Source organism: Scylla paramamosain, chromosome 13, assembly GCF_035594125.1.
Source record: "Scylla paramamosain isolate STU-SP2022 chromosome 13, ASM3559412v1, whole genome shotgun sequence".
NCBI lineage: Eukaryota > Metazoa > Arthropoda > Malacostraca > Decapoda > Portunidae > Scylla > Scylla paramamosain.
This window is the reverse complement of record NC_087163.1, coordinates 3,480,442-3,504,908: the sequence shown is the minus strand read 5'-3', so window position 1 is coordinate 3,504,908 and position 24,467 is coordinate 3,480,442. Positions and strand designations below refer to the sequence as shown.

Below are 24,467 nucleotides of genomic sequence, written 5' to 3'. Positions count from 1 at the left end.
AATCAAGGAAACACACTTGAATTAATCACGCAGTCTAAACCAGGTAAGCGGCGCCCTTCCCCTCACACCGATCCCTTCCCACGCATGTATCACGGATAGAAATAAACTCAGTTATTATTGATGGACGTGTGGAGAATGGCGGGGAATATGCAACACTATACCACTTTTCCCCCAACAATCACATTACCTACTACAAACCTAATCCATTATTCGCTATAGCGCAGAGGGGTGTTGTAAAGAATGGTTCCCCCACTACCTGTGCTGGGGGACAGGGGAGGCCTGGGCGTCGCAGAAGAGGGAGAAGGAGGTGCCCATGTTGTAAGTCTCCGTCACATGCTTGAATCTGCTGGTGAGTCGAGGCGCCGAGCTGCCCGCTGCATCTTTACGAGACAAGACAACGAGACCGGTTCATTCTTCACCGCGCACTGACTCCATTAACACTCCCAAACTTTCTCCACTGCCTGACGCCTCGCTCAGCACACTAACACCCCATCCAACTCACATCCCATTTCCTAGTAGCACAATCTACACACACACATATCTCTGAGTTCACCCATGCATTCCAGCCATACCCATCAGCCCTAACATATCTCACGCTCACCCCTGTCCTCAGCCCTCACATTCCCCTGACGCGCCCTGCAATCTCGCCAAGGAGCCGCTGTACCCTAACTCAGCGGAATATCACTTAAAACTTCAGCAGGAATATAGCAAGTTAGTGGGCGACGCAAAGTCATTACAGGTTCCTTTCCTACACCGCCTGTGTCCTTAATCTTCCCCGGCAGCCCTGCAATATAAGGCCACAAGGCGCGTGCAAGTGTTTGGGCGGAGGGTTACGAGGGAGTGGCTGGGTGGCTCCCCTGCACGAAGCGATGTGTATATTCATATAATAAAAAATAGTGTTTTTGGCTCTCAGTACGCTGTAAATGTTGGTCTTACCCTAATTTTGTTCCTTCCTGCTACTCAAATTCCTGCAAGTGGGGGATTTAAGATTTTTCTTGCGCATTACTTCTTGCGAAATTGCACTTTTTCCCTCAACGTACCACGAGCTCCTCTTTAAGTAAAACGTCCGAGTTGCATAACAGGGAGGCGCGCGGCAGACGAGGGGTGCGTGCCACGTGAGTGTCTGGACCACGGTGCCTCGCTGCCTGGCCTGCCTACCTGGGGACTGGAGGCAGCTCTGTACCTGTGTTCCGGGGCGGGCGAGGCCTGCACGCTGCACAGAAGGGCGAAGGTGGAGCGTGCTCGCCGTACTTCGTTCACCAGCTTCTCCTTCGACGAGAGCGTGGGGGCGGAGCTCCCCACAGGTTCTTTGCAAAAGTACACACAAACATGCCATCAGACTCATACTGCTCAATGATTCTCCTGCGAGGTTTGCCCCGCCGCTTAGCATCGCTGCCCCAAGTTCCAGAGTGTACCCGCCTGCGTCACCTCTATTTCCAGCCCACTGCCTGTGTCGTTACCAGAACCATTACCTGTGTGAGGGGACGGGCGAGGCTTGCACGGCACAAAAGATTGCGATGTCAGTGCCTTCCTCCTTGACGTCGGTGAAGTGTTTCTCCTTGGAGGGAAGCTTCGGGGCAGATGTGCCCGCGGGGGCTTGAGGGAAGGAGGGAGGGGAGCATGAGCATTATTCAACGAACTCATAAATGTTTACGTTGAAAACAACCGAAACAAAAAGGAAAGACTAAGCCGCCACAATGCAACACACTCAGGCTTTCATTGTGAGTTGCCGACGCTAAATACAATTAAGAATATTTACGGTGAAACAAGAGAAACTAACCTGTCCTTTTCTCCCTCCCTCCTTCCTTTCTTTCTGCCTTTCCCTTTCTCTCAACAATTTTCCCTCCCTCATTACAGCACACTAATGACTCGTGCGACGCCACCTGGAGGAGCTCCGGCTGTCTTCTCTGTCAATATGTCTCTTTGAAAAGCTTCACCTAGCGGTGAGCGCGGGCTGCAATGTGGGGGCGTTACCTGTACTGGGGCACCGGGGAGCCCTGGACGGTGCAGGGCAGGGCCAGGTCAGTGGTAGCCCTCGCTACCTTGTTCACCAGCTTCGCCTCTGCTGGTATTTGGGGCGCGGAACTCCCGGCGGGCTCTGAGAGAAGACCGAGTGAGCAGCGTGGGGCGAGCCAGACAGCCGCGCCAGGAACGCGTGAGATGGAGCCCTTCCTGTCTCGCTTACGTCATTATGTGTGTGTGTGTGTGTGTGTGTGTGTGTGTGTGTGTGTGTGTGTGTATGTGTGTGTGTGTTAGGTACCTGTGTGTCGGGGCGGGGTGGGCCTGAGCCGGACACAGGAGGGAGGTGAGTGACCCAGCCGCGGCCTCGGCGTTGATGGTGTCCCGTGATCTCAGCTTGGGCGGGGAGCTCCCAAGAGACTCTAAGTGAGGGACGGAAGGGCGTCACGAAAAGACAATTTTTAGAAAAGCCTAAACTACCTTTTAAACTTTAACACAAGTCTTCGTTTTCTTTCCAGCGCCTCCACTCTCAAGGTACACGTAAGTCTTTATGATTCACGGTGTTTTACTTTTAGTATTTTGTTATTCTCTAGTTTTTCTTCCTCCTTTTATTTCGTGCGATAAAGAAAAGAAACGTTTCGAGGCGTTTCCTTTTGTTATTTTCCAACTTCTTGAAGATACTCCCTCCCTATGCAAACACACACACACACACACACACACACACACACACACACACACAAAGAGTTCCCCTGCCATCCTCGTTGGCAACAAATAACTCCCATCCCACTCGTGAATCTTGAAACAAAAGCTTTCAAAACGTTCTCGGTCTCAAAAGCCGACCATGAAACAGCAAACCTCCACAAAACTCTGCGGTGCCGACATTTCAGATTTCACTAACTACACCACCACCACCACCACCACCACCACCACCACCACCATCACCACCACCACCACCACCACCACCACCACCACCACCACCACCGCCACCGCCACCGCCACCAGCAGCCGCAACCTTGACCACTGCGGTGAAGGTGAACGAAATGGCGGTGTTACTGTAATCTTGCAGGCAAATTCCCACTACACAGCGCGTATCACGTGTTGGATGTGGTAAATCTTCCTATAAGATAAGTGTTAAAGATTCTGAAAGATATCTCCACGACAGCAGCAAGCAGAAAAGATTGTCACCCCACAACAGGAGTCACGTGGCAAGACAATGGTACGCTTACAAACCAACATTGCTTCTCGCCACAGGGGAAATCCAATCAGTGTCGCCACGTCACGCAGGTACGCAGCAGCACCAAGCCACCGGGGGCACCACCACCAGCAGGCACAGTACCTGAAGGTGGGCGGGGGGTGGGCCTGGGCGTCGCACGGGAGGGAGAAGTGTGTTCGGGCGGGGACGGTGACGGCGTTGATGGTTCCCTTAGCTACACGCAGCTTAGGGCCGGAGCTGCCGACGGAATCTAAGGCCAGAGTACAGGAGTGAGAGTGGTGAGAGGAGCAGATGTGGGAGTGTGAGAGTACGAAGGAATGTAAAGTGGATAAGTAAGAAAATGAAGATGGATGGGATGGGAGGCTGGAGGAAATCCGGGAAGGAGAATTCTCAGCAAGACATCCAGGAAAGAGAAAAAGTGCTCCAGGAGGGAACCTTTCCCGAAGCGATGCCTGAGTGTGGGAGCCTTCGTGAGGGAGAGGGCGCCCGCCGGGTTGCTGGTAGGACGCATTTGCCTTGTGAACAGCGAAGAGCCACGCAAGGAAGCTACAACAAAGACGGGGAAAGGTTTACCTGTAGGTAGGAAGGGGGAACGCCTGGGCGTGGCAGGAAAGAGCGAAGCTGTCGCCGCGGTGAGTGACTTCCTTACTGACGGTGTCTCGAGGCGGCAGCTGAGGAGCTGAGCTACCCACAGGGTCTGGCGAGCATGAGAAGGGCGCCCTGTTCACTAGATTGCTTACAACTTTTCTTCTGATTCATGCAAAGCCTCAGTGACTGAGCAACACCATCAGCTATGGGGTACCCCGTCCCCTAATGACCAGAGTCACCTGGGTAAGCTTTTCAGGTGAATCAAGCGACCTTTCTTCCTTCTGAATATTTATAAATTTTGAAACGGGAATAAACCACCACACTGACCCTGACACACGAGGCACTGACCGCCTATCTCTGGTTATTCTGCCCATAAACGTCAAAATGAAAAACAACCCTAAGACTGTACGACGAAACTTTGGTCCTCTGAAGCAGTAAAGTCGCTGGAAAGACGCAGGTCCCTGAGGTGCCAGTGTTCCATCAAAGGCCGCGACCACCCGCCTCCCTACCGCCTCCTCCTTACCCTGCAGGTGCCTCACGGGGAAAAGCAACTCGACCAGCCAGGCGGTCAGGCGGTGTGATCAATAGAGTTTAGCCAGCGGAAGTTTATTTGAATGCGCTCCTGACTGGAGGAAGCCAAACCACGGTGGAATTCGTAACACGCTTCCTTGGACGCAAATAAAGACACGCTGGAAAAATACTGTCACATGGACTCTTTAGACTGCCTGGACCTCGCCACGCACTGACGGGAGGCGTGCGCGTGGCGAACGTCACCGAGACCCACGAGACCTTGAAACAGCGATAAGACAGCGACGTCCCGGTGGAAACCAATTACGGATTCCTTTACCCTGCGTATATCGATTCCCGGCTTGATTACTATCACACGCAGCAGAAATGAGCGTCCTTACTCCAGGTGTATGGCGGGAGAGGGTGGACTGGGCGCGGAGAGGCGGGGGGGTATGTGTATGTGGGAGGTAGTAGTGAGAAAACGTGGGAAGGAAGTGCAGTAGTAGTGGCAATGAAAGAAGGAAATAGTAGAGGGGGGAGGAGGAGGAGGAGGAGGAGGAGGAGCACCTGTACTGAGGGGGTGGAGAGGCCTGGGCGCTGCAGGGAATGGCGTGGCTGCGTCCCACCGCAGTAATCTTGGCACTGACGGTGTCCTCCACAGGCACAGACGGACCTGAGCTTCCCACCGCCTCTGTATACACACACACACACACACACACACACACACAGTCATTAAGGCCTCTCCTAGGGCCGGGATAAGGGTACACACGGCCTCCCTGCCAGTTTCCAATCATAAATCACAGCAGCTGAGCCCCACGGTGCCGCCCTGAGCTCCTCACCGCCATCCACACCCGCCCTCATGCCCTCACGCCCTCGCCAGGCTGCTTACGGGGCCGCCATCTCCCGGCAGGTATTTACGTGGCTCTTCTCCTTTGCCTTCAGTATTAAAATATGTTCGCTACCGATAAAATGGAGAATATTTCGAAGAGGAAGCAATATCGGCGAGACCAGCATGCATGAGGAGTATGTGCTCCCTTCCCTCCCTCCCGTACTGCTGTTCCCTCCCTCTCCTCCTCCTCCTCCTCCTGCCCTCCCCGGTGAGCTTAATATAAGTTTGATGAAGCGTCTTTAAACATTGCCCTCGCCAGTCGGCCGCGCATCGCATCCACCAAGATCCTGTTTTTTGGGCGTCCATAAAAGATGACTTCCCTTACGTGGGTGTAGCGGCAGAACATGGGCCGCGCATCAATAACCCAGCGAGCACGTCTTGCACGCCCGGACTCCGCCACGCCTTCATGGCATATTCACAAGTATTACTACCGTTGTTTTCTGGGTACGCGGCAAACTTGAGGGCAGCTTTGCGGAAGATAAAAGCCGCGCTGTGACTGGCACAAGATTTGGAACATTTTACCAATTCCTCTTGACCTTTATTGGATGACCTACTGTGGTGATGAGGTCACGTACCTGGTCTGGGGCGCGGGGTTGGCCTGCGCGGGGCACAGCAGCGCCAGGCCATCCCCGGAAGCCTTAGTCTCGGAGTGGATCTTGTCAGTGGACGGTAAGCGAGGTCCTGAGATGCCCATCGGCTCTGTGCCAGACCCAGCCACTCTAACACCCACTCACTTAACGTGCCGCCCCTCCCCCTGCACGACACACGCGCTCATTAACTCTGGCTCGCATTGAACACATGATTTTCGCTCACTAATCACTTGCTGTAGCCGAAATCATTAAGCCTCTAACCACCCCGTCAGTTATCGCTTTCCTCCACTTCCCCCTAACTCGAGGCGCCGCCACATTCCTTACCGCACAGCCGGGACGGGGTAACCCTGGGCCTCGCAGAAGAGGGAGACGCTAGAGGCCGCTGGCTTGAGAACCGTCAGAAGCGTGTTGACTCGCTCCTCCCACGTGAACTTGGGCGCTGAGAAACCCACAGGCTCTGGTGGACGACGAGCGGGTTTAGGAGAATGAGTGAAAATGGCGGATGCCTAAAGGAAGGCAAGAAGAATGAACAATTGAAAGGAATCGCTGATACAGGAAGCAATACCCCTGACTATCTTTTATCAAGAACCGGTCGCCATCTACCAAGCATTCCTTTTCCTGAGGTCGTGAGAGAAACTACCGAGCCTCCACGTGACTAGCGAGGTGATGAAAAACGCTCGAGCTGAATCGCCAGGACGAGAGCATCACGCCGCAGCACAACTTTACAGTGTCACGAAACAGTTTCTTTCCTCGGCACAACATCATGGTGACATTCTGGAGAAGGGAAAACAAAGGAAAAAGGTTTGCTAGAGTGAGGTGGCTTCGGGTGGTGAAGCCGCGAGCGTACCTGGTGCGGGGCGGGGGGTGGGCCTGGGCGGGGCACAGTAAGGGGAAGCTTGCCCCCTCCGCCTTGTCGGTCGCCACTCGATCTCGCGTCGGGAATTTCGGGGTCGACATGCCCACCGGGTCTGTCGCCGCCACGCACGTCGCCGCCGCCGCCGCCATCATCAAGTGAGAGAGAGCAGTGAGTGCATGCAATGGACGGGTGGCGTGTGCGTGTGTGGGAAGAATGGGAGGGGTGAAGGAGGGACCAGCGATGGCTGCCGTCACTGTCTGCACCAAGCCTCTAACGGGTTCTTTGTGTACCACTGCTGGTGAGGCTGGTGAGTCAGGATGGTGGGAGCACCGGATGCTGTCCTCAGACGTGATACGAGAACGAAAATAAATAAAAAGGACATTCTGTAAACTTCCAGTGTGTCGTAACGAGTGAAGAAACATTTTTCCAAGAATTCGGAGGCCAATCTTGTGTCAACAATGCCGCCCTATCACTCTCTCGCTTCCAATTAAAGCCTGGGCGGTCTCAGAGCCTCCCACGACGGTGAGGGGTCCGCCGGGCCACTCACCTAAACGAGGGGATGGGGTGCGCCTGCGCCTGGCACTGAAGGGAGAAGCTGCTGCCCGCGGCCTTGACTTTGGTGCGGGAGACATCCTCTCCGGGGAACTTTGGGCCTGACAGACCCACCGGTTCTGGCCGCGGGACAACACCAGACTTGAGTTGCACAATAACGCCACAACCAGGAATCAAGGAGCCTCTACGCTGCCCCTCCCTGCCGCCCCAGCCCACTCCCGCCCCCTGCCTCACACACCTACACATGCAATCTTTATCGTGACGCTCTTGTGCTGAACAGATAAACAAGTAACGACGTGATGAATCTGAGATTCTTCCTTTCATACAACGTGTGTAGTTAATGTACAAGTGACGCTATCTTCCTCCTGGGATGTGATTACGTAACTGTTTGTAAGTGGCGAAGTGAAGGACAGTGTGCGAAGACGGGAGTCATTTACCTGAAGGAGGGAACCGGGAAGCCTTGAGCCTCGCAGAAGACGGAGAAGCTAGAGCCCTGAGCCTTGAGCTTTCCTCTCGTAAAGTCCTCAGAAGCCAGTCGCGGGGCGGAGTGACCAACAGGCTCTGGGCGGCGACAGCCACGGAGTCAGGAGGTAAGATGAAGGTCACGAAACTCCCCTCGACACACACACACACACACACACACACACCCTTCTGAGCCTGAATGTCACCGTCCCCACTAAACACCTCGGAACCCTCAAGTGACACGTCGTGCTTGGCATAAACAGCTACAAAAAATGTGTGCCTGAGTCGCTCAGACATTGTTATCTGCTTTCCCTTGGCTTACACACACTGCTCGCTGCCCTGACTCAAGCCCACCAGCTTGTCCACGACCTCCTTAAACGATCCATTTTTTTCTTTTTTATACAAGCCTTGGCAGAACAAAGTGCATACCTGAATGTAGGAGTTGGGTGGCCCTGGGCGTCACAAAATACAGAGAACCCCGTGCCAGCCTCCACTAGAGTTGTCCTGGACACGTCCTTGTTGGGAAGCTTTGGAGCGGAGTGACCCACGGGGACTAATGTGGGGCAGACGGGTATGAAAAAGGGAGGTGCGACCCTTAACATTCAAGGAGCGCTGCGTGTGGTGAGGGTGAGCACCCCTGCGTGCAGTGTTCCCTCTTCGCCTGACCGGCCTTCCCTCCCGCCACCACGACACCTGGCCAGCCGTGCCTCACGCACCGGATATTAGACACAGTTTATCCTCGACCACAAAGGCTGTATTGAAGTGGTCAAGGCAAACTAATATAGCGCCGAGCTGACACCTTGGACAGATTCATGGCCTGCAATACATTACTGTGATACAGACCCCGCCGGCAGGTGAGCGTCGCAGGGGTCGTTAGGAGCAGAGCAGTGGAGCCCCCCCACCCCCGAACACACACACACACACATGCTGCTACAGGCAGAGCGTTTACCTGAAGGCAGGAGTAGGGTGGGCCTGCGCCTCACACAGCAGAGGGAAGCTGGTGCCCACGCGGCGCACCTGAGTCCGAGAGACGTCGATGTTTGGAAATTTAGGTGTTGACAACCCGACTGGCTCTGTGAGGGTCAGGAGGCGGCTGAGCAAGGCAAAGCGATTCCAGTTTCTGACACGGAAGGAACAAGGAGTCCTGCCCACTACACTCAATGCAAACCCTGCACATTTTAGGTGAGTCTGAGGCACGGCCGCTAAGGATCCAGACAAGACAGAGACCCAACCACCTTAAATGTCTCACCTCGGAATGCCCGTTACCTGAATTTAGGAGTGAGGGCGTTACCTGAACTGTGGCGGCGGATGGGACTGGGCGGGGCAGGAGAGCGAGATGGCGGTGGCTGCACGGAGGGACTGGCTGCGGGAGGTGTCGGCAGAAGGAAACTTGGGGCCCGACAGGCCGAGGGGCTCTGGGGTGAGCGGGGCAATGAATAACATCTAAACTATTGTGTCACACGGAGCCTCGAGCTCGGGTGTTCCTTCCTTACCGCTCATCATCTCTGTAATAAACGACGTGACGCGACACTGACTGTGTGAGACGTTACTGTCCTTACATGACGAAGAGATTAACAAGCTCAAGCAAAGCGGCGGGACATCACACAGCCAAGCCACAAGAGTGAAGGACAAAACATTCCCAAGCAGGAAAGCTGCAGACCAACACCAAGGTCCCGGCGTCACGGCTAGCTACCAACCACTCCTAACAGAGGCCTCAGGTGCGGATGAGGCGATAAGTGACGAATTACCTGAAGGTGGGAGTCGGGTGACCCTGAGCGCGGCAGAAAAGCGGGAAAGTGGAGCCAACCCGGCGTCCCTGCGTGCGGGAGAGATCAGAGTCTGCCAACTTAGGCGTAGAAAGTCCTACAGGGTCTGGGGGAGGAGAGGAGAGGCCGTGCTGGTTTATTCAGACAGCCGGAGCGCCGCGAGGAGCCTGGTGGCGTAGGGGTGAGTAGATGCCGCTCAATACTACGCCGCCGCCTCGGTGCTGCCCTCGGGTTACATATTCTAATGGACAACCAACGCGACGAGCGACAGACCCCGACACGCTGCCCCTCTCAGGGTTATCATGAATAAAACTCAGCGTTCATCACAGTCACCAATCACCAATCTCGGTGCCACAATCTTCCCTCCGTCCGAAAGTCAAACCCTCGTCAGCGAAATAAATTTTGCCATTCCACTTGGCTGAGACATGTTACTGACCGGCCCATGCTCCCCTCGTCCTGCTGCGCTGTGTCCACATTCCTGGCACACTTCAGCCTCCAGCAGCAGACACTGTGTCTCACCAGCGCGAGTTCCTTACCTTGTCTCGGGGGGCGGGCTTGCCTGGGCTGGACAGAAAAGGGAGACGCTGCGCCTCATAGACACAACAGTGCGGGTGAGGTCATCCAGGGGCGTTTTTGGGGCAGATGACCCCACAGGATCTGTTGCCCAAAAATCAAATTAGAATGAGAGTCGCAGGACAGGATCATCAGTCCCTCTTTCCTTCACCTGACGACAGCATCTCGACGCGCCCTCACTCTAACCTCAACCATTACGGAGCACCTGACCGTCTCGCTGATATCAATCAATCTATATTGAGCCGGGGCGCGAATCATATGCAGGCAATACCTGGATATATTACCTTTGCTGGGCAATACAAAACTCGTCCATATGCATCGCGCGGCAGCAGCGAGTCTGGCGGTGAGAGGTGAAAGGCAGGGTGAGGGGGTGAGGGCAGGGTGAGGGCAGGATGGTAGTGGCTGACGGGACTGAAGGCTGCGTTGTGTAGTTGAGACGAGGAGGCGAGTCTAGGCGCCTGCACAACAGGAATGGAGCTCAGTGCCGACTGTCATTTAATAAGTGACACACGGCAGCAGACGACCTACCTGTACTGGGGAAGGGGAAACCCCTGCGCTGGGCACAGAAGCCCGAAGCTGCTTCCAGCCTCTTTAATGGCCCGCACGATGTCCACGCTGGCCACACGGGGGCGAGAATGACCCACGGCCTCTGAGGAAGGTTAGCGAGACTAAGGTGTTTGTTCAGTGAAAGCTGAGGTAAACGTTCCCCTCTGCCTTCCGCGCCTCGGCTTGAGAGAAGTGCTATCCCACAGTCTGCGGCACACGTATAATGAACGATACTGTTTTGGCAACAGGACGCACAACGCGGAGTGTCAGGTCAGGGGCCGCCACGCTGTCTCGGGAAGCACCGACTCCGCTCCACACTGTATGGTGCCTTATGTGGCACACGATTACGCCCTGCCTCCAGGCGAGGCGTTAACAGCCTTTCATGGCGGCAGCAGGTGGCACAGCCTGGCCGCGCGCCGCACCTGCCACCAGCGAAGGGAATCAAATAGCGCTCCTGAACCTAACCACGCTGCAGACGCTGTGCGAAGAGCGCCTGTTTGCTGCACACTATATTACAGACATTACAGATGGTCCGCCGCCGCCACTCGCTGCTGCATTGTTACCTGAACTGGGGGACGGGGTGACCTTGCGAGACACAGAAGAGCGAGAGGCTGGAGCCCTGCGGATGTGACGTGCGGATAAGGTCTTGGCTGGGGACTTTAGGGCCGGAGAAGGCGACAGGTTCTGTAGAACGACACGAATCCTCAGTCTTCACTCCCCAGCATCACACCCCGGCCCTTTCCCAGAACAGCCTTCACTCCCCCACCACCTCCATCCCTGCCAAGCTGACCCCCCCACCACATCCACTTCTGCAGCATCGTCTCCAATAGCTCTAAATCAACACCGCCAGTAACTTCGATTTGTTCCAGGAAGAAAAGAGCGCGCGTCTGGTCTGGCCGGGTACAGCCTTCACTACGAGGCACTACACGAGGCGCGCCGGCCAAGAACCTCATGATACGAGTATACAACGGCAGATGTCGAACCCATAAAATATCCCGCTTTATCGATATGCTGGACCACCTGATGCAGCTCTAATACAGTGGGACGCCGAGGAGGAGGAGGAGGAGGAGGAGGAGGAGGAGGAGGAGGAGGAGGAGGAGGAGGAGGAGAGAAAAGGTCTACGATACGTGCAAGGATGAGGTGTGTGTTGTTTTTCCCGCCCCGTCCTCACCGCGCTGACTTGAGACGTGGCCAGTGTGCGTGTGTCAGTGTCGTGGCTCGTCCTTGCTCACACAGGCGCCGCCGTAGTGCTGATGTGCGAGTTCTTATCTCGCCAGTCTTGCCCTCATTCCGCTCACACAAATATTATATATCCAGCGGGTGAGGTAATGAATAATTCTGACCCGCCGCTCATAGAGGTTTGAATATCTAATGAGGGATTCTTGACTCTAATTGAATTATATGAATCTAAAGTAGACGAGTAATTTATGCAGCCTCCTTGCGTCAGCCATCACGAGCGAGTGGCGGCAGGCGTGGGTCTGGGGCAAGGTAACGGCTGCACGACCACGCCCCCACCACCCACGCCCGCACGCCCGTACTCCCCGCCTGGGAAGTACGAGACTATTTCCTTTCCTCGGCGCCCCAGGAGGAGGGCCACGTGTCGCCGGCAGAAGTGCAAGGCTACCTGTAGGCTGGGGGCGGGGAGCTCTGGGCCTGGCAGAAGATGGCGAAGCTGGAGCCAGACCGTCTGGTGGAGCGAACCACGTCCTCACTCACAAACTTGGGTGCCGACAGCCCCACTGGTTCTAGGGGGAGAGGGTGTGGCCGTCAGGGTGTGGTGGAGCACGTGGTGGTGTGTCACGTGTTGTGTTGGCTTACGGTAACACTCGCCGTGAACAAAGGAAGTCCATGAGCGGTGGGCTGCTGGACGCTCGCACAAAGTCCACTAAATACTACAAAGACCTTAATTATGATATCACAATTCCCGTCTTCAGATGTGCAGACAAAACCAGTAACGAGATCAAATTAAGCCACAGCCAGATCCTCCCGCACAGCAGACACGCGGCGCCGCAGAGGGAATGAGGGTGCCGCCAGGGGCACGTGCTCGCCCCCCGAGGCCCACCCGCCGCTGCTCACCGCCTGCCACATGAAAGCAACTCGACAAATCTTATTGTGGCGGTGGCGGCGACACATCTCTTGGTTCCTCGCCGCCTGCCGCCGCGGGCCAAGCTTTATGAGCACCGGCGAAACTTTCAGCATTCCAAGACATGACTCAGCATTCCTCCTTCGCCTCGCCGGAGAAAAAAGAAAAAAGAAAGAAAGAAAGAAAAAAGCAAAGCGAACGCTTTTCTCGCCATAATTTTTTCTCTCATAAGGAAATACAGCTAATTCATGGCAGGGGATGCGGCCACAGCATGGACCAGCAGCTCGCACCTTTCAGGTGAGTCTGGAGACAAACACTCCTCAGTACCGCAGCGCGAACACCGCAAGTTCCTTCTCCGGAATTTTCCACCAACACCGCTGCTCTAGAGCCCTCCACCACACCCAGACCCTGACCTCCTACTCGTGATGCACTCACCGACCACGGAAGTTGTCATGCTGCACCTGAGAGGGACTGAATGGTGTCCACACATAAACTTTACTCGCGTCCAGCAAACCGAATATAAAGAGAAGGAACCACCACAAAGAGAAGAAGGAGGAGCAAGAGAGTGTAGCTGCGGTGTACCTAAAGCTGGGTGCCGGGTTGGCCTGCGCCTGGCAAAGAAGAGTGTAGTCCTCCCCGACGTCCACGCTGACGGTGTGGATCTTATCGTCAGAGGGAAGGCGCGGAGCCGAGCTGCCTATGGAGTCTGGGGGCGGCGGCACGGGGACGGTGGTTGAGAGATAAATAAGTGAGGGAACAACGTGGGTTAAAGGAAGGAGGGAGTGCGGGTGACGTGCGAGGAGTGAGCGACAAAAAGGTTGAGTAAGTGGCAGCGGTAAAGGAGGAGGAGGAGGAGGAGGAGGAGGAGGAGGAGGAGGAGGAGGAGGAGGAGGAGGAGGAGGAGGAGGAGGAGGAGGAGGAGAAGGAGGAGGGGCTGATATAAGGAAGTGGAGAAAGAAGAAAAATGAAGACAAGAGAAGACAAGACAAGAGAAGGGAAGAGACAAGAAGAGAAGACAAGAGAAGAGAAGAGAAGAGAAGAGAAGAGAAGAGAAGGGAAGGGAAGGGAAGAGAAGACAAAACAAGACAAGACAAAACAAGACGAAGACACAACAAGACAAAAACGATGACAAAACAAGACAAGACAAAACAAGACGAGACAAGACGAAGACGAAACAAGACTACACGAGACGAGACGAGACGAAACGAGACGAGATGAGACAAGACAAGACAAGACGAAACGAGACGAGACGAAGACAAGATAAAAAGAAAAGATATACTGTGTGTGTGTGTGTGTGTGTGTGTGTGTGTGTGTGAAAAGAATATAGTCGTATGCATAAAGAAAATGAAGACGTTCCCACCAACCAACATAACAACACATCATGCACACACAAACATACACACACACACACAAACACACACAACACAAACACACACACACACAACACACACAGACACACGCGAGGCGGCTTTTATCTCCTTCCTGCTGGGTTGCTGTAGGGTACCCGACGCCTCTTTCTACCACCACCACCAGCTCCCCTCCACCTCCACCTCCACCGCCTCCACCATAAGCAACGTGCAAAATCAATGGAGCAGTGACACACCACCCGGACGATCACGAGGGACGAGCGTGGAGGGCCGAGCACGGAAAGCATGGCGAGAACGAGGAGCCAAGGAGGTGCAGTGAGGGTGCGGCCCCTACTCCTGGCGGACGTACCCAAAGAGCGGGGGCGGGTGTCCCTGCGCCGGGCAGAAGAGGGAGATGGTTGAGCCCGCCGTTTCCTCTACTATGTCTCCTTTTTCCCGGCGAGGGAGGTGCGGCTGGCTGCTCCCCACGGGGTCTGAGGGCCGGGGAGGAGCAGGAAGGAGGTGGAGGAGAGCCAGGATGAAGTGAGAGGGATACAAAGGGGGGGAAGAGGAGAAAGGAGATAAGGGCAAGAGGAAAGGGGACAATTACGTCATATTTCACATCTCCCATCGTGTTCCCGGCTTCCCCTCCCTCCTTCCTACCCCCTCCGCCTCCGCCAATGCGCCCCGGACCTGGTGCCGGGATCAGGGCGGCTTGTTTCTGCCCTAAACCTACGAGTACACTTTCCAAGCCTGCACACGCGGGAGGAAACTCGCAACTTTAGGAGTAGCACCCCTCTTCCTCTTCCTCTTTCTCCTCCTCTTCTTCCTCCTATTCCTGCTCCAGCTCCTCGCCTCCGCGCCGCGATGGGCTGGGGTGCACTTAATGATATTTTACGTCCTCCAGGTAAAGGTAATTCCTCCTTATCAATAACTTACGAGCCAACACTTACGGGGAGGAGTGTGGCTGCTGCGTGGGAGATGGAGGGAGTGTGGACCTGAAGTGTGGAGGGAGGAAAGGCTGCGGGAGAGGAAGGAGAGTAAAGGGAGATTGTGGCAAGGGCGGTGAGCTGCGCCGTGGTGTGACTGACCTTGTCGCGGGCGGCGGGTTTGCCTGAGCCTGGCAGAAGAGGGCGAAGGAGGAGCCGCCGCTCTGGGTCAACATGGATCCTGTCTCCTTGGTAGGCAGCCGCGGCCCCGTCAGACCAATCGCCTCTGTCGCCACAACGCCCCGTCAACACCACGCCACCATACCAGCCCCCACCCTCTTACTCTCCTTCTCCTCCTCCTCCTCCTCCTCCTCCCGGCCTCACCCCTCCCTCCCCCCGCCGCTCGGCCAGTCCACTTTAGGTTGGGAGCGATTTTATCATCCGCAGTTTTATTTATGGGTTAGAGTGGCCCTGAATTGTATGTTTTAAGCAATATTAATCGGGGCGTGTTATCAATATACACTTTTGAACCATAGTTTACTGCGAAAAAGGCGATTTCCCGGCGGCGGCAAAGTGGCAGCTGTGAATTAATTAAATACTGTCTGTCAGCCATATTTCTCGCGCTACAAAGGACAAGATAGTGGTGGCGCTACCATAACCAGACCCCGCCAGTACCTGGTGGCGGGCGGCGGGGCTGCCTGAGCCTCGCACAGCAGCGTGGTGGCCAGCCCGCTCTCCACCTCGAAGTTCTGAGCCTTGTTTCTAGAAGGCAGCCGCGGCCTCGAGAGTGCCAGCGCCTCTGCAAGCAACACGGCCGTTGTTGCGTCGCCCCGCAGCCCCGCCGGAATGTGGTGCCCCCTGAGCCCCGCTCGAGAACTATACGGAGTCTCCCCATTTCCTCAGACGGACAGAAGCTAAGTGATCATGATCTCAAAACGTGATGGTGGCCTCTCCACTGACCTCCTGTCCCTCCCCGCACTCAAGGCAGGCCCGGCAGCGCTCCCCAGTCTCCCAGTACCTGAAGGCGGGCGGCGGGTAAGCTTGGGCCTGGCAGGGCAGGGTGGTGGGGCTCCCCGACGCCACGAGGAAGGTGTGAGAGCGGTCACGGGAAGGGAGCCGCGGTGCGCTACTGCCCGCAGCACCTGAAACATGCGCACCCTCACCCTCACACCGGCTCCCTCACTCCTCATCCCTCCCCTCCCTCACCACCCTGCACTACTCTAGAAGGAAACTATGTATACCACCCTGGCGCGTCACAGGCCTAATTAGGAAAACTTTTGTACCCAACACACACACACACACACACACACACACATACACACGGCTTCCAGGCTGAGGAGACAGTCCAGTCAAGGAATGGGACAATAACAGCTGTGCCTCCCCTCCACTCAGCCCAGTGAGGGGGAGGGGTGGGCGTGAAGAGGGACGCGCCACAGTGATAAACCAAAGAGCAACACTTACCTTCGCCGCCCACAGGTGCCCGGGAGACGAGGACTGACCGACCGGCAATGCTACTTGTGACTCAGAAAAACATATCAGTATTTATGGCGTGATTGTGTGTGGTTGTGCGTACGTGTGTACTTATGTCAAGCAGGCCCTCCAGCTACACGCTACAGTTTTCCTTCCTCCTCCCTTCCTCCCTCTCTAGCTGGTTCTCTTAACGTCAAGATAGTGCTAAAACCTCCAACGAGTTACTTCGCGCGGTGAACGCCTCGCTGTGTCCCGCGCAGCCCTCGACCCGCGTCCCGACACTACACCCTCACAGGCAGAGGCAAGGACAGTGTGGCTCTTACACTCGGCATCAGACCAGTGGCGGCAGAAAGAACTTTTGACAACAGCAAGTGACAGCAGCGGCTCAGTCAACAGGCCGTGATGAAGTTAACTTTATAATTTGATTTTGATATGCAATGAAAAGCCAATTGGTTGATTTTATTACGTGTGATTTAGCTTGAGCGAGACGGCAGGGGTACCCTATCCCAACATTCAGGCTCCTTGTTCACCCGGCGGCAACCCCAGACACACGGCGCGGCGGAGGGCGACATTTAGCTCACTGGCTTACTCACTGCTCGTCTGTTCACCTCCGCGCCTCCGCCGTGCTCGTGTCTTTCCAAGGTTGTCACCGGTTTTACTTAAATCTATTCATATATTTCATTTTGTATTTCATTGTGCAAGCATTAATGACCTTTCTTTGGTTACGTTACGTTAATTATCTTTTGTGCAAATATTCAAGGTCATTATATTTTTGTCATTAAGAAACAATACTAAAATTAAGTTATAATCTACCCTTCCCATTCCAACCTTTCTACTTCCTGTATCTCCCAACCCTCCTCTCTCTTCCCACCACACCCTCCCCCCTCCCCCCACCACTACCTATCTCTCTCTCCCTCCCTCCCTACAACACCAACAAATCTCCAACTCCTCTTTTTCACCTCCCACTAACCCCCTATTATCCTCCACTAACCTTTATTATTCCTCCCACACCTCCTTCCCTTTCCATGCCTGCCTCCCCACTCCCCTCACACCCTCCCCGTCACCCTCCCAGCACCTCAGCGTCACACCTCCCTCCATACATTAGCCAGCATTTACCCGCCCCGCCCCAGGCCCTTCCCAGCCCCGCCCTCTTAATTTATTCACGCCGAACTTAAGCCTGATTGAGAGGACTAGGGGTGAGTATAGAGCCGCGACACCCGCTCATGAGTTTGACATTACATACTAAACTTGCTGAGGGTGGAACAGAAAGCGATGTTAGGTGGAGTGACATGATTTACCAAGTTTGTGTGTCGTGTTTTTTTAAGTGTTTTTTTATTTCTTATTTTTTTATGTTTTTTTTTTTTAATGTATATATAGCGGTGTTTGCTGTGGTTTATCATAACTAATCACAACTAAGTAAATAAGTGTGTGTAATTTCGTGTGTGTGTGTGTGTGTGTGTGTGTATATGTGTGTGTGTGTGTGTGTGTTTCTCTGTCTTTCTCAGTTAAATTTCCGTGTTCCAGCCCATTTTCATAGTCCTAAGATCACTGTGTGTCAGCCTCTCTCATTCTTGTCTTCAGTCTCTCATCCTTTATCTCTGTTTCATTCATCATCAACTCTCATTAAGCCTAGCAAATGTAAAAAATATAATTTCCCTTGTGATTTATTGTAACTAATTAGCTAAATAAACTTTTGAATCTGAATCTTCCATTGGTATTGTAATTTCCTTTCTTTTTTTTTCGTAATTTCTTCCCTCTCTCTTTCAATCACCCTCTCGTCCTCTTCACCTCAGACTGTCGCCCCCCCCCCCTCTCTCTCTCTCTCTCTCTCTCTCTCTCTCTCTCTCTAATAACCCACCTTCCTTTTCTTTACTCTGACTTTAACGGGCTCATTCTCTGTCTGCACCCCTTTCTCTCTTCTCTCTCCTTATCCCCTACATTCTCATTCCTTTCTGATTACATCCACTAATCTCTTGCTCTTCATTTTCTTCATTCCTTTCCTTCCATTACTTCTCTATTTACTATTCTTTTTTTTATCTCAATTTTCTTGCAGATCTATTTTAGTCATTATCAGTTATTTCTCTAAGCCTATTCTTCTTCTTCTCGTACCCCTTCCAATTCCCATTCAGCTGCCTCTCCCATCTCCACTCTTTCCATATTCCTCCCATTTTTCACCCTAATATCCCGTAACCTGCCCCATATCCTCCCCATTCTTCTCTTTCCACACTCTCTCCATTCATATTAAGTCTTTCCTGTTTCTTTGTTCCTCCTATTCTTTCCCTTCCTTCCTCTCACGTCTATCCTTGTGTCTCTTTCTAGTCTTATATATTCTTCCTGATTCCTCTTATTCTCCTATTCCTTTCTTCCTTTCTCCTAGACCTTGTGTGCATTTTGTTTTATTTTTCTATCCTTCTATTGTTTTTTCTGTTTTCTTCGTCTTTATTTCTTTTCTGTTCCCTCCTATCCTTTCCATTCTTCCTTACTCCTGTGGTCATTTCAAAGATAATTTTTTTTCCCTCCTTTCCATCTTTTTAAACGCTTTCCTATTCCCTCCTATTCTCCTATTCCTTTCATCCTTCCCATTTCTCCCTTTCTATAAATATAAACTCTATCTCAATTCCTCCTATCATTATACTCATCTTTTTCCTTTCCTAACACACCTTTCTATATATACCTAGCCTTCCCCAATCCCTCCTTTCCATTCCTACTACCTTTCTATATCCCCTTTCTAATCTAAACACTTTCCTAATCTTTCCTATCCTATCTGCTCCTACCCATCCTTCTGCGCCCCCATCAGAGGCTCGCAGGACCTACCGGAGATAACAAGACGTCCAGCAGTGGCAGAAAGGCGGGTCTCCTGGGTGAGGCGGTGAACGGTGCGGCACTTGTAGCTCTTGAAGCCATCCTCGGAGCTAACGGAGCGGATGTGCAGCTCGCCAGAGGGAAGCACCAAGTATTTGCCATCTAAAGGGGCGACACACAGACGGAGGTTAGAAAGTGGTTAGTAGCACGCTGATACGGAGACCCAGGCACGGTGATGAGTGTGCGGGAGGGTCTGCGTATCAGCTCTGACGGGACTAGTGGTACTGCCTCTCTCTTGGACCTTGTGTGGCAGGGACAGGCTGGCTCACTCACTCTCTGTCTCTGTCTCTTTGTTTTCCTGTGTTCTCATTTGATGCATTGTTGTGGCTGTTTTGAGGTTTGTTTGTTTATTTGTTTGGTGAAGGTTAATCTCTTTACGTGAAGTTAATTTGTGTTAGTTTTAAGTTCTTTTAGTAAAGAGAAAAATGCAAGTGTGTTTGTTTATAAATAATACTGAAAAAAGATAGAGTAACTTCTACATTTCCCTATTCTTGTAAGCTGTTGAAATGCTGCACTGACATTTACTCTTTCTAATCTGACTGCAAGATAAACTACATAACACTAAATATTTTTTTTTTTACTCACTAGTGTTAAAAAGTTACTTTAAATTATATTTTTGACCTTTCATGGAACCAATGATTAAATTATTAGCGATAAAATTATTACAACCTTTAAGACTTTAGAGTGAACCAAGCACCGCCCACCGCAGCAGTCAGCCGCTCCCCGCCAGGTCCAGGGGAGAGGCAGCGCCCCGCCACACACAAACAAATAGACACCCACACGCCACACACGCCACACATCCAGCTTCCAGCACAAATACAAAAAAAGGGAAGCTCGTGAGATGTGAGTCTTAATGAGCCCCGGGACGCGTGCAAACCCTTCCCTCCGCCCCCCTCCTGCTGGCCCCGCCCAATCCGCCTCCCACCGCCTCCCAGCCCCGCCCACGTCGTCCTTCATACTCCGCCCACATCCGTCTTCGTGTGGGCAGGACGGGAGGCTTTAGGAGGCTGCGGCAGACGAGCGTGGCAGGGAGGGACACACCACTGAACCGTGACAAGAAGTTAAGCTGGATGTGTGGTGAAAAGACTATGTAAGCTTAAAGTAAGATGTACGTATATGTGTTCTGAGGGACGTGTTAGCCGTGCTGAGTCACTGACGGCCATCACGCTACTGACGAAGGGACTGCTGGTGTCATGTTGTTATTCCAGGTTGTAGTGAGGAGCATGGGAGGGGAATGTTGTGGCGCAGCGGCCTAGTTCCGTGACTCAGCATGGCTACACACTTCCCTCAGCCTTACACTACACTCATAAGACTAATATTCAGTAATCAATGCAGGTTACTTTATGATACTTGACTTCTACTTTACTTTGTCAGCAGAGTTGGACAAAAAACATTTACTTAATTACTTTACTTTTTAAAATATTCAATTCAACTACAAGCAACATTAATTTTCTTCATTATAAAAGTCTAGAAACAATTTACTATATTTTAATTTCTTCAATATGCAAATCTCAAAACAATTAACTAAACAATATTATTCCTAACAACATGCAGCACTTAAGTAGCCCCAACCTCCCACTTAAGATACTTATTCTAGGAGCACAGACATAAGTAGCAGTTAGACAAGAGAGCGCCACCGCGGGCCAGACAGAGGCCGGACAGGTGAGCGGCAGGTGAGGTGATAATAAGGCGGCGGGAGACACTGGCGGGGGCGGATGCAGTTTGTTATTCAGCGATAAATTCAGCAATGACCCGAGGCTGCCGCGACCCGCCAGTGTCTGCTCGCCGCCACAAGGAAATGATCAGTAATGTGGGGCTCGCGGGGTCAGCGGGGGGTGATGCCTCCTTCCTCCGGTGCTGCGACGCTGCTGCCGCCCCGCCGACCCGCCCCGCACCCCGCACAGGTAGTACACAGGGGAAGTTGAGGCAGTGGTACAGAGAAATAGTAATACACAGGTAAGAACACCCCAAGCAGACCCGCCAGGAGGGGGAGGGAGGGGAGGTGTGAACCAGGCTCTGACGTCACCAGCTTACCGCCACGCCGCTTCCGCCCGCCACACCTGCCCCACTCCCCCACCCCCTCGGCCCCGGCCAAGACTTGTTTTGAAACTGTGGAGAATCAGGAAACAAAGTGGCGAGACAGTCAATGGGAGTCATGAAGAGTGTGACCCTGACTCTGGCCACGACACGCCGGCGAGGCCACACAGGTGACCTCCACACGGCGGTACAGAGGTACGGGGTAACACAATAAGCTCATCACAATAAGATAGTGAGCCGCCACCCACACATCCTGGGGGCGGGCAGCGTCTGGGCATCCTTCACCTGCAGGGAACAAAGGGCATGTCCTCGGGTGCGTTCTTCTCATCTTTTGCTGCACCATGCACACTCAGCAGCCGCCAGCCTTTGTGCGCTGAGACACCAATGCTTGGCCAGGAAGGAAGAGAAGGAGGAAGAAGAGGAGGAGGAGGAGGGCAGCAGAAGGGGTACCGTAGTCGCGCGAGGGATAGTAGGCCATGCCGTCGCCGGTGACCCAAGCCTGTACGGTGACGAAGTCGGCGACGAAGGATGGGATGGAGCACTTGAGGATGGCCGCGTTGCCCCGGATGACAAACTCGTCGCTGACTCGCGTCTCGTACGGCTGAGCCACCACTGTAACACCGGCCGCGATTCCGTCAGCGCCTGCACGCCCCACACCAGCATGCCTCCCCTTACAGCTACACCATGCACACGCCAGCGAGATGCCCCGGGGTGAGTGAGAGTGAGGGAGTGAGGCGGTGAGTGATGATGACGCCGAGTGTGTAAATGAGGGAGAGTAATGGCGCTCCACGGCGATTACTACGATGACGACCGGCGACAGAGAGAGAGAGAGAGAGAGAGAGAGAGAGAGAGAGAGAGAGAGAGAGAGAGAGAGAGAGAGAGAGAGAGAGAGAAACACACCAGAAAAGTACCAAGGATCATAAAATTGCCTTCCTTCCCCTAAAGAAATTGCATTCCTCTGGAGGGGAAACAATACTCTTAATTACAAGCCGCCGAGCCCCTCAAGAGGAATTCTCCATTAGTGGGTTTCTGCAGCAAATTAACTCGCTGCTTGGCAGCGTCTGTATCACACCGCTGCGGCGCGAGACTCTCCTACACCTGCACACCTTAATGTCTCTCTTACGGAAAGGTCGTGGGTCTTAACACCGCTGCTAACACTTTCTTCTTTCACTGGGGTTGTGTTATTTTCGTCTCCGCGGCGCCCGTCTCCCAGTAACTCCCAGAAACTCCCAGTAGGTCCCAGCAACACGCAAATATCGCCGGGAATTATGGACGATCACGTAAATAAAGGAAAAAGCGGGAGACGTAACTTGTGCTTTTTACGAGTACAGCTTGCGGGAAATGCTGGCGGAGACGGAGCTGAGGGCGTTGCGTTAAGCCTTCCTGCGCCCTCTGAACACACGACCTGGGTATTGTGAGTAGGAGGAGGAGGAGGAGGAGGAGGAGGAGGAGGAGGAGGAGGAGGAGGAGGAGGAGGAGGAGGAGGAGGGGGGGATAGCCGCGTCAGCAATTTCGTGAAGGCAGAAGAGAAAGAAAGAAAAAAAGGAAGGAAGGAAGGAAGGAAGGAAGGAAGGAATGTAGGTGTCAGCAGGTTGGAGAGTGGAGAAAGGAGAGAGATTTTACCATACTGCCGGCCCGAGTAGTACTGGCGCCCCTCGGAGTCCGCCCACGCCTGTACAGTGACGAAGTCGGCGACGAAGGAAGGAATCATGCACTTGAAGATGGCCGAGTTCCCCGCCAGAACGTCCTCGTCGATCACCCGCGTCACGTACTTCTGTGCCACCACTACGAACAACACCACACTCTTACACCTCTCAACACCACACACACCTCTCACTACACCACACCTGCTTATGAACAGCTGACTACACAACGCCGATTTGCACCTACTGACAACACCATACCTGCTTATGTACACCTGACAACACCACACAACTCACCTCTCTCTCAACACCACACCTGCTTATATGACCGATTTGCACCTCCTGACAACATCACGCCTGTTAATCTCCGCCTACTGACAACACCGCCCCTGCTTTTATTTATTGATAGCACCATACATGTTACTCTACACCTCCTGGCAACACCACACCTGCTTATCTGCACTTTCTGACAACACCACATCTGCTTTTACTTCCTGACAGAACTGCACCTGTTTATTTGCGACATCAAACAACACCACATCTGGTTCTCTACACCTACTGGCAATTCCACATTTACTAATACCCTCTTGCAACACCACACCTGCTAAATCTACCTTCAGTCCGGCAACACTAGCAATATTTTTTACTACACCCAACACAACAACACATCACCAGTCAAAGAGGCTCATTCACCACCACTATCAACACCATTAACACCACCACAGTCTCTTGCTTTCTCAGAACACGACACAAATCACAGTCTCGTACACCACCACCATCACCACCACCACCACTACTACCACCACCCACTGACACTCTCACAAAACTCCTTCAAACTCACTGGAACACTTTCAACACCATCTCCTCTCTCTTAGAACACTTCATACCTCGCGACCAGCACCCTCCACACACACACACAGACACACACACACACATACACTACAAGGTACAACTCTTCCTCAGAAAAATAAGAGAAGAGAATGAACAAGATAAATTCAATTCCTTTCCTTTCCTCGAGGTAACAATTGTCAAACTTTATAAAACTCTTCACGCCTCCCCGGAATATCTTAAAGCAATATTTCCTTCGCACATTTTTCAAAGGCTCCTCTTCTGTTTCTCTCTCTCTCTCACAACTCCCTCGTCACAACATCCACGCCAAACAGCACCTGCACGCCCATACCTACACCCCATACAAACACACACACACGTACACACACAACAGCAGCCGCAGTGCACATCAAGAGTCTGGTTCTACAAAACATTCCTCTCTGTCACCCGTGTAGCTACAATGAAACCTCACTTTACGATCCCCAAAATGGCACGACCCCGGGCTGTGACAGGAGTGGTAATGTGTGTGTGTGTGTGTGTGTGTGTGTGTGTGTGTGTGTGTGTGTAGAGACATTATCGACGTGGTACTTGAGTCTCGCTTGTGGAGGGCGTGTGAGAGAGGGAAGAAAGAAAAGAAAGCAGTGTTGAGAGGGAGAACGTGAGGAAGAGAGAGAGAGAGAGAGAGAGAGAGAGAGAGAGAGAGAGAGAGAGAGAGAGAGAGAGAGAGAGAGAGAGAGAGAGAGAGAGAGAGAGAGAGGAACCTTAAGA

At 53.1% G+C, this 24,467-nt stretch overlaps 1 protein-coding gene across 1 annotated transcript in view; it reads right to left on the bottom strand.

The window, feature by feature from the left end:
• LOC135106350 (cell adhesion molecule Dscam1-like) overlaps positions 1-24,467 on the bottom strand; it is a 190,899-nt gene that overhangs the window by 123,745 nt on the left and 42,687 nt on the right. The window contains exons 4-5 of the mRNA XM_064015271.1: positions 19,144-19,293; positions 6,071-6,203 (exon numbers count right to left, since the gene is read on the bottom strand). Coding sequence (XP_063871341.1) covers positions 6,071-6,203; positions 19,144-19,293 — 283 coding nt within the window. The remainder of the gene's footprint in view (positions 1-6,070; positions 6,204-19,143; positions 19,294-24,467) is intronic.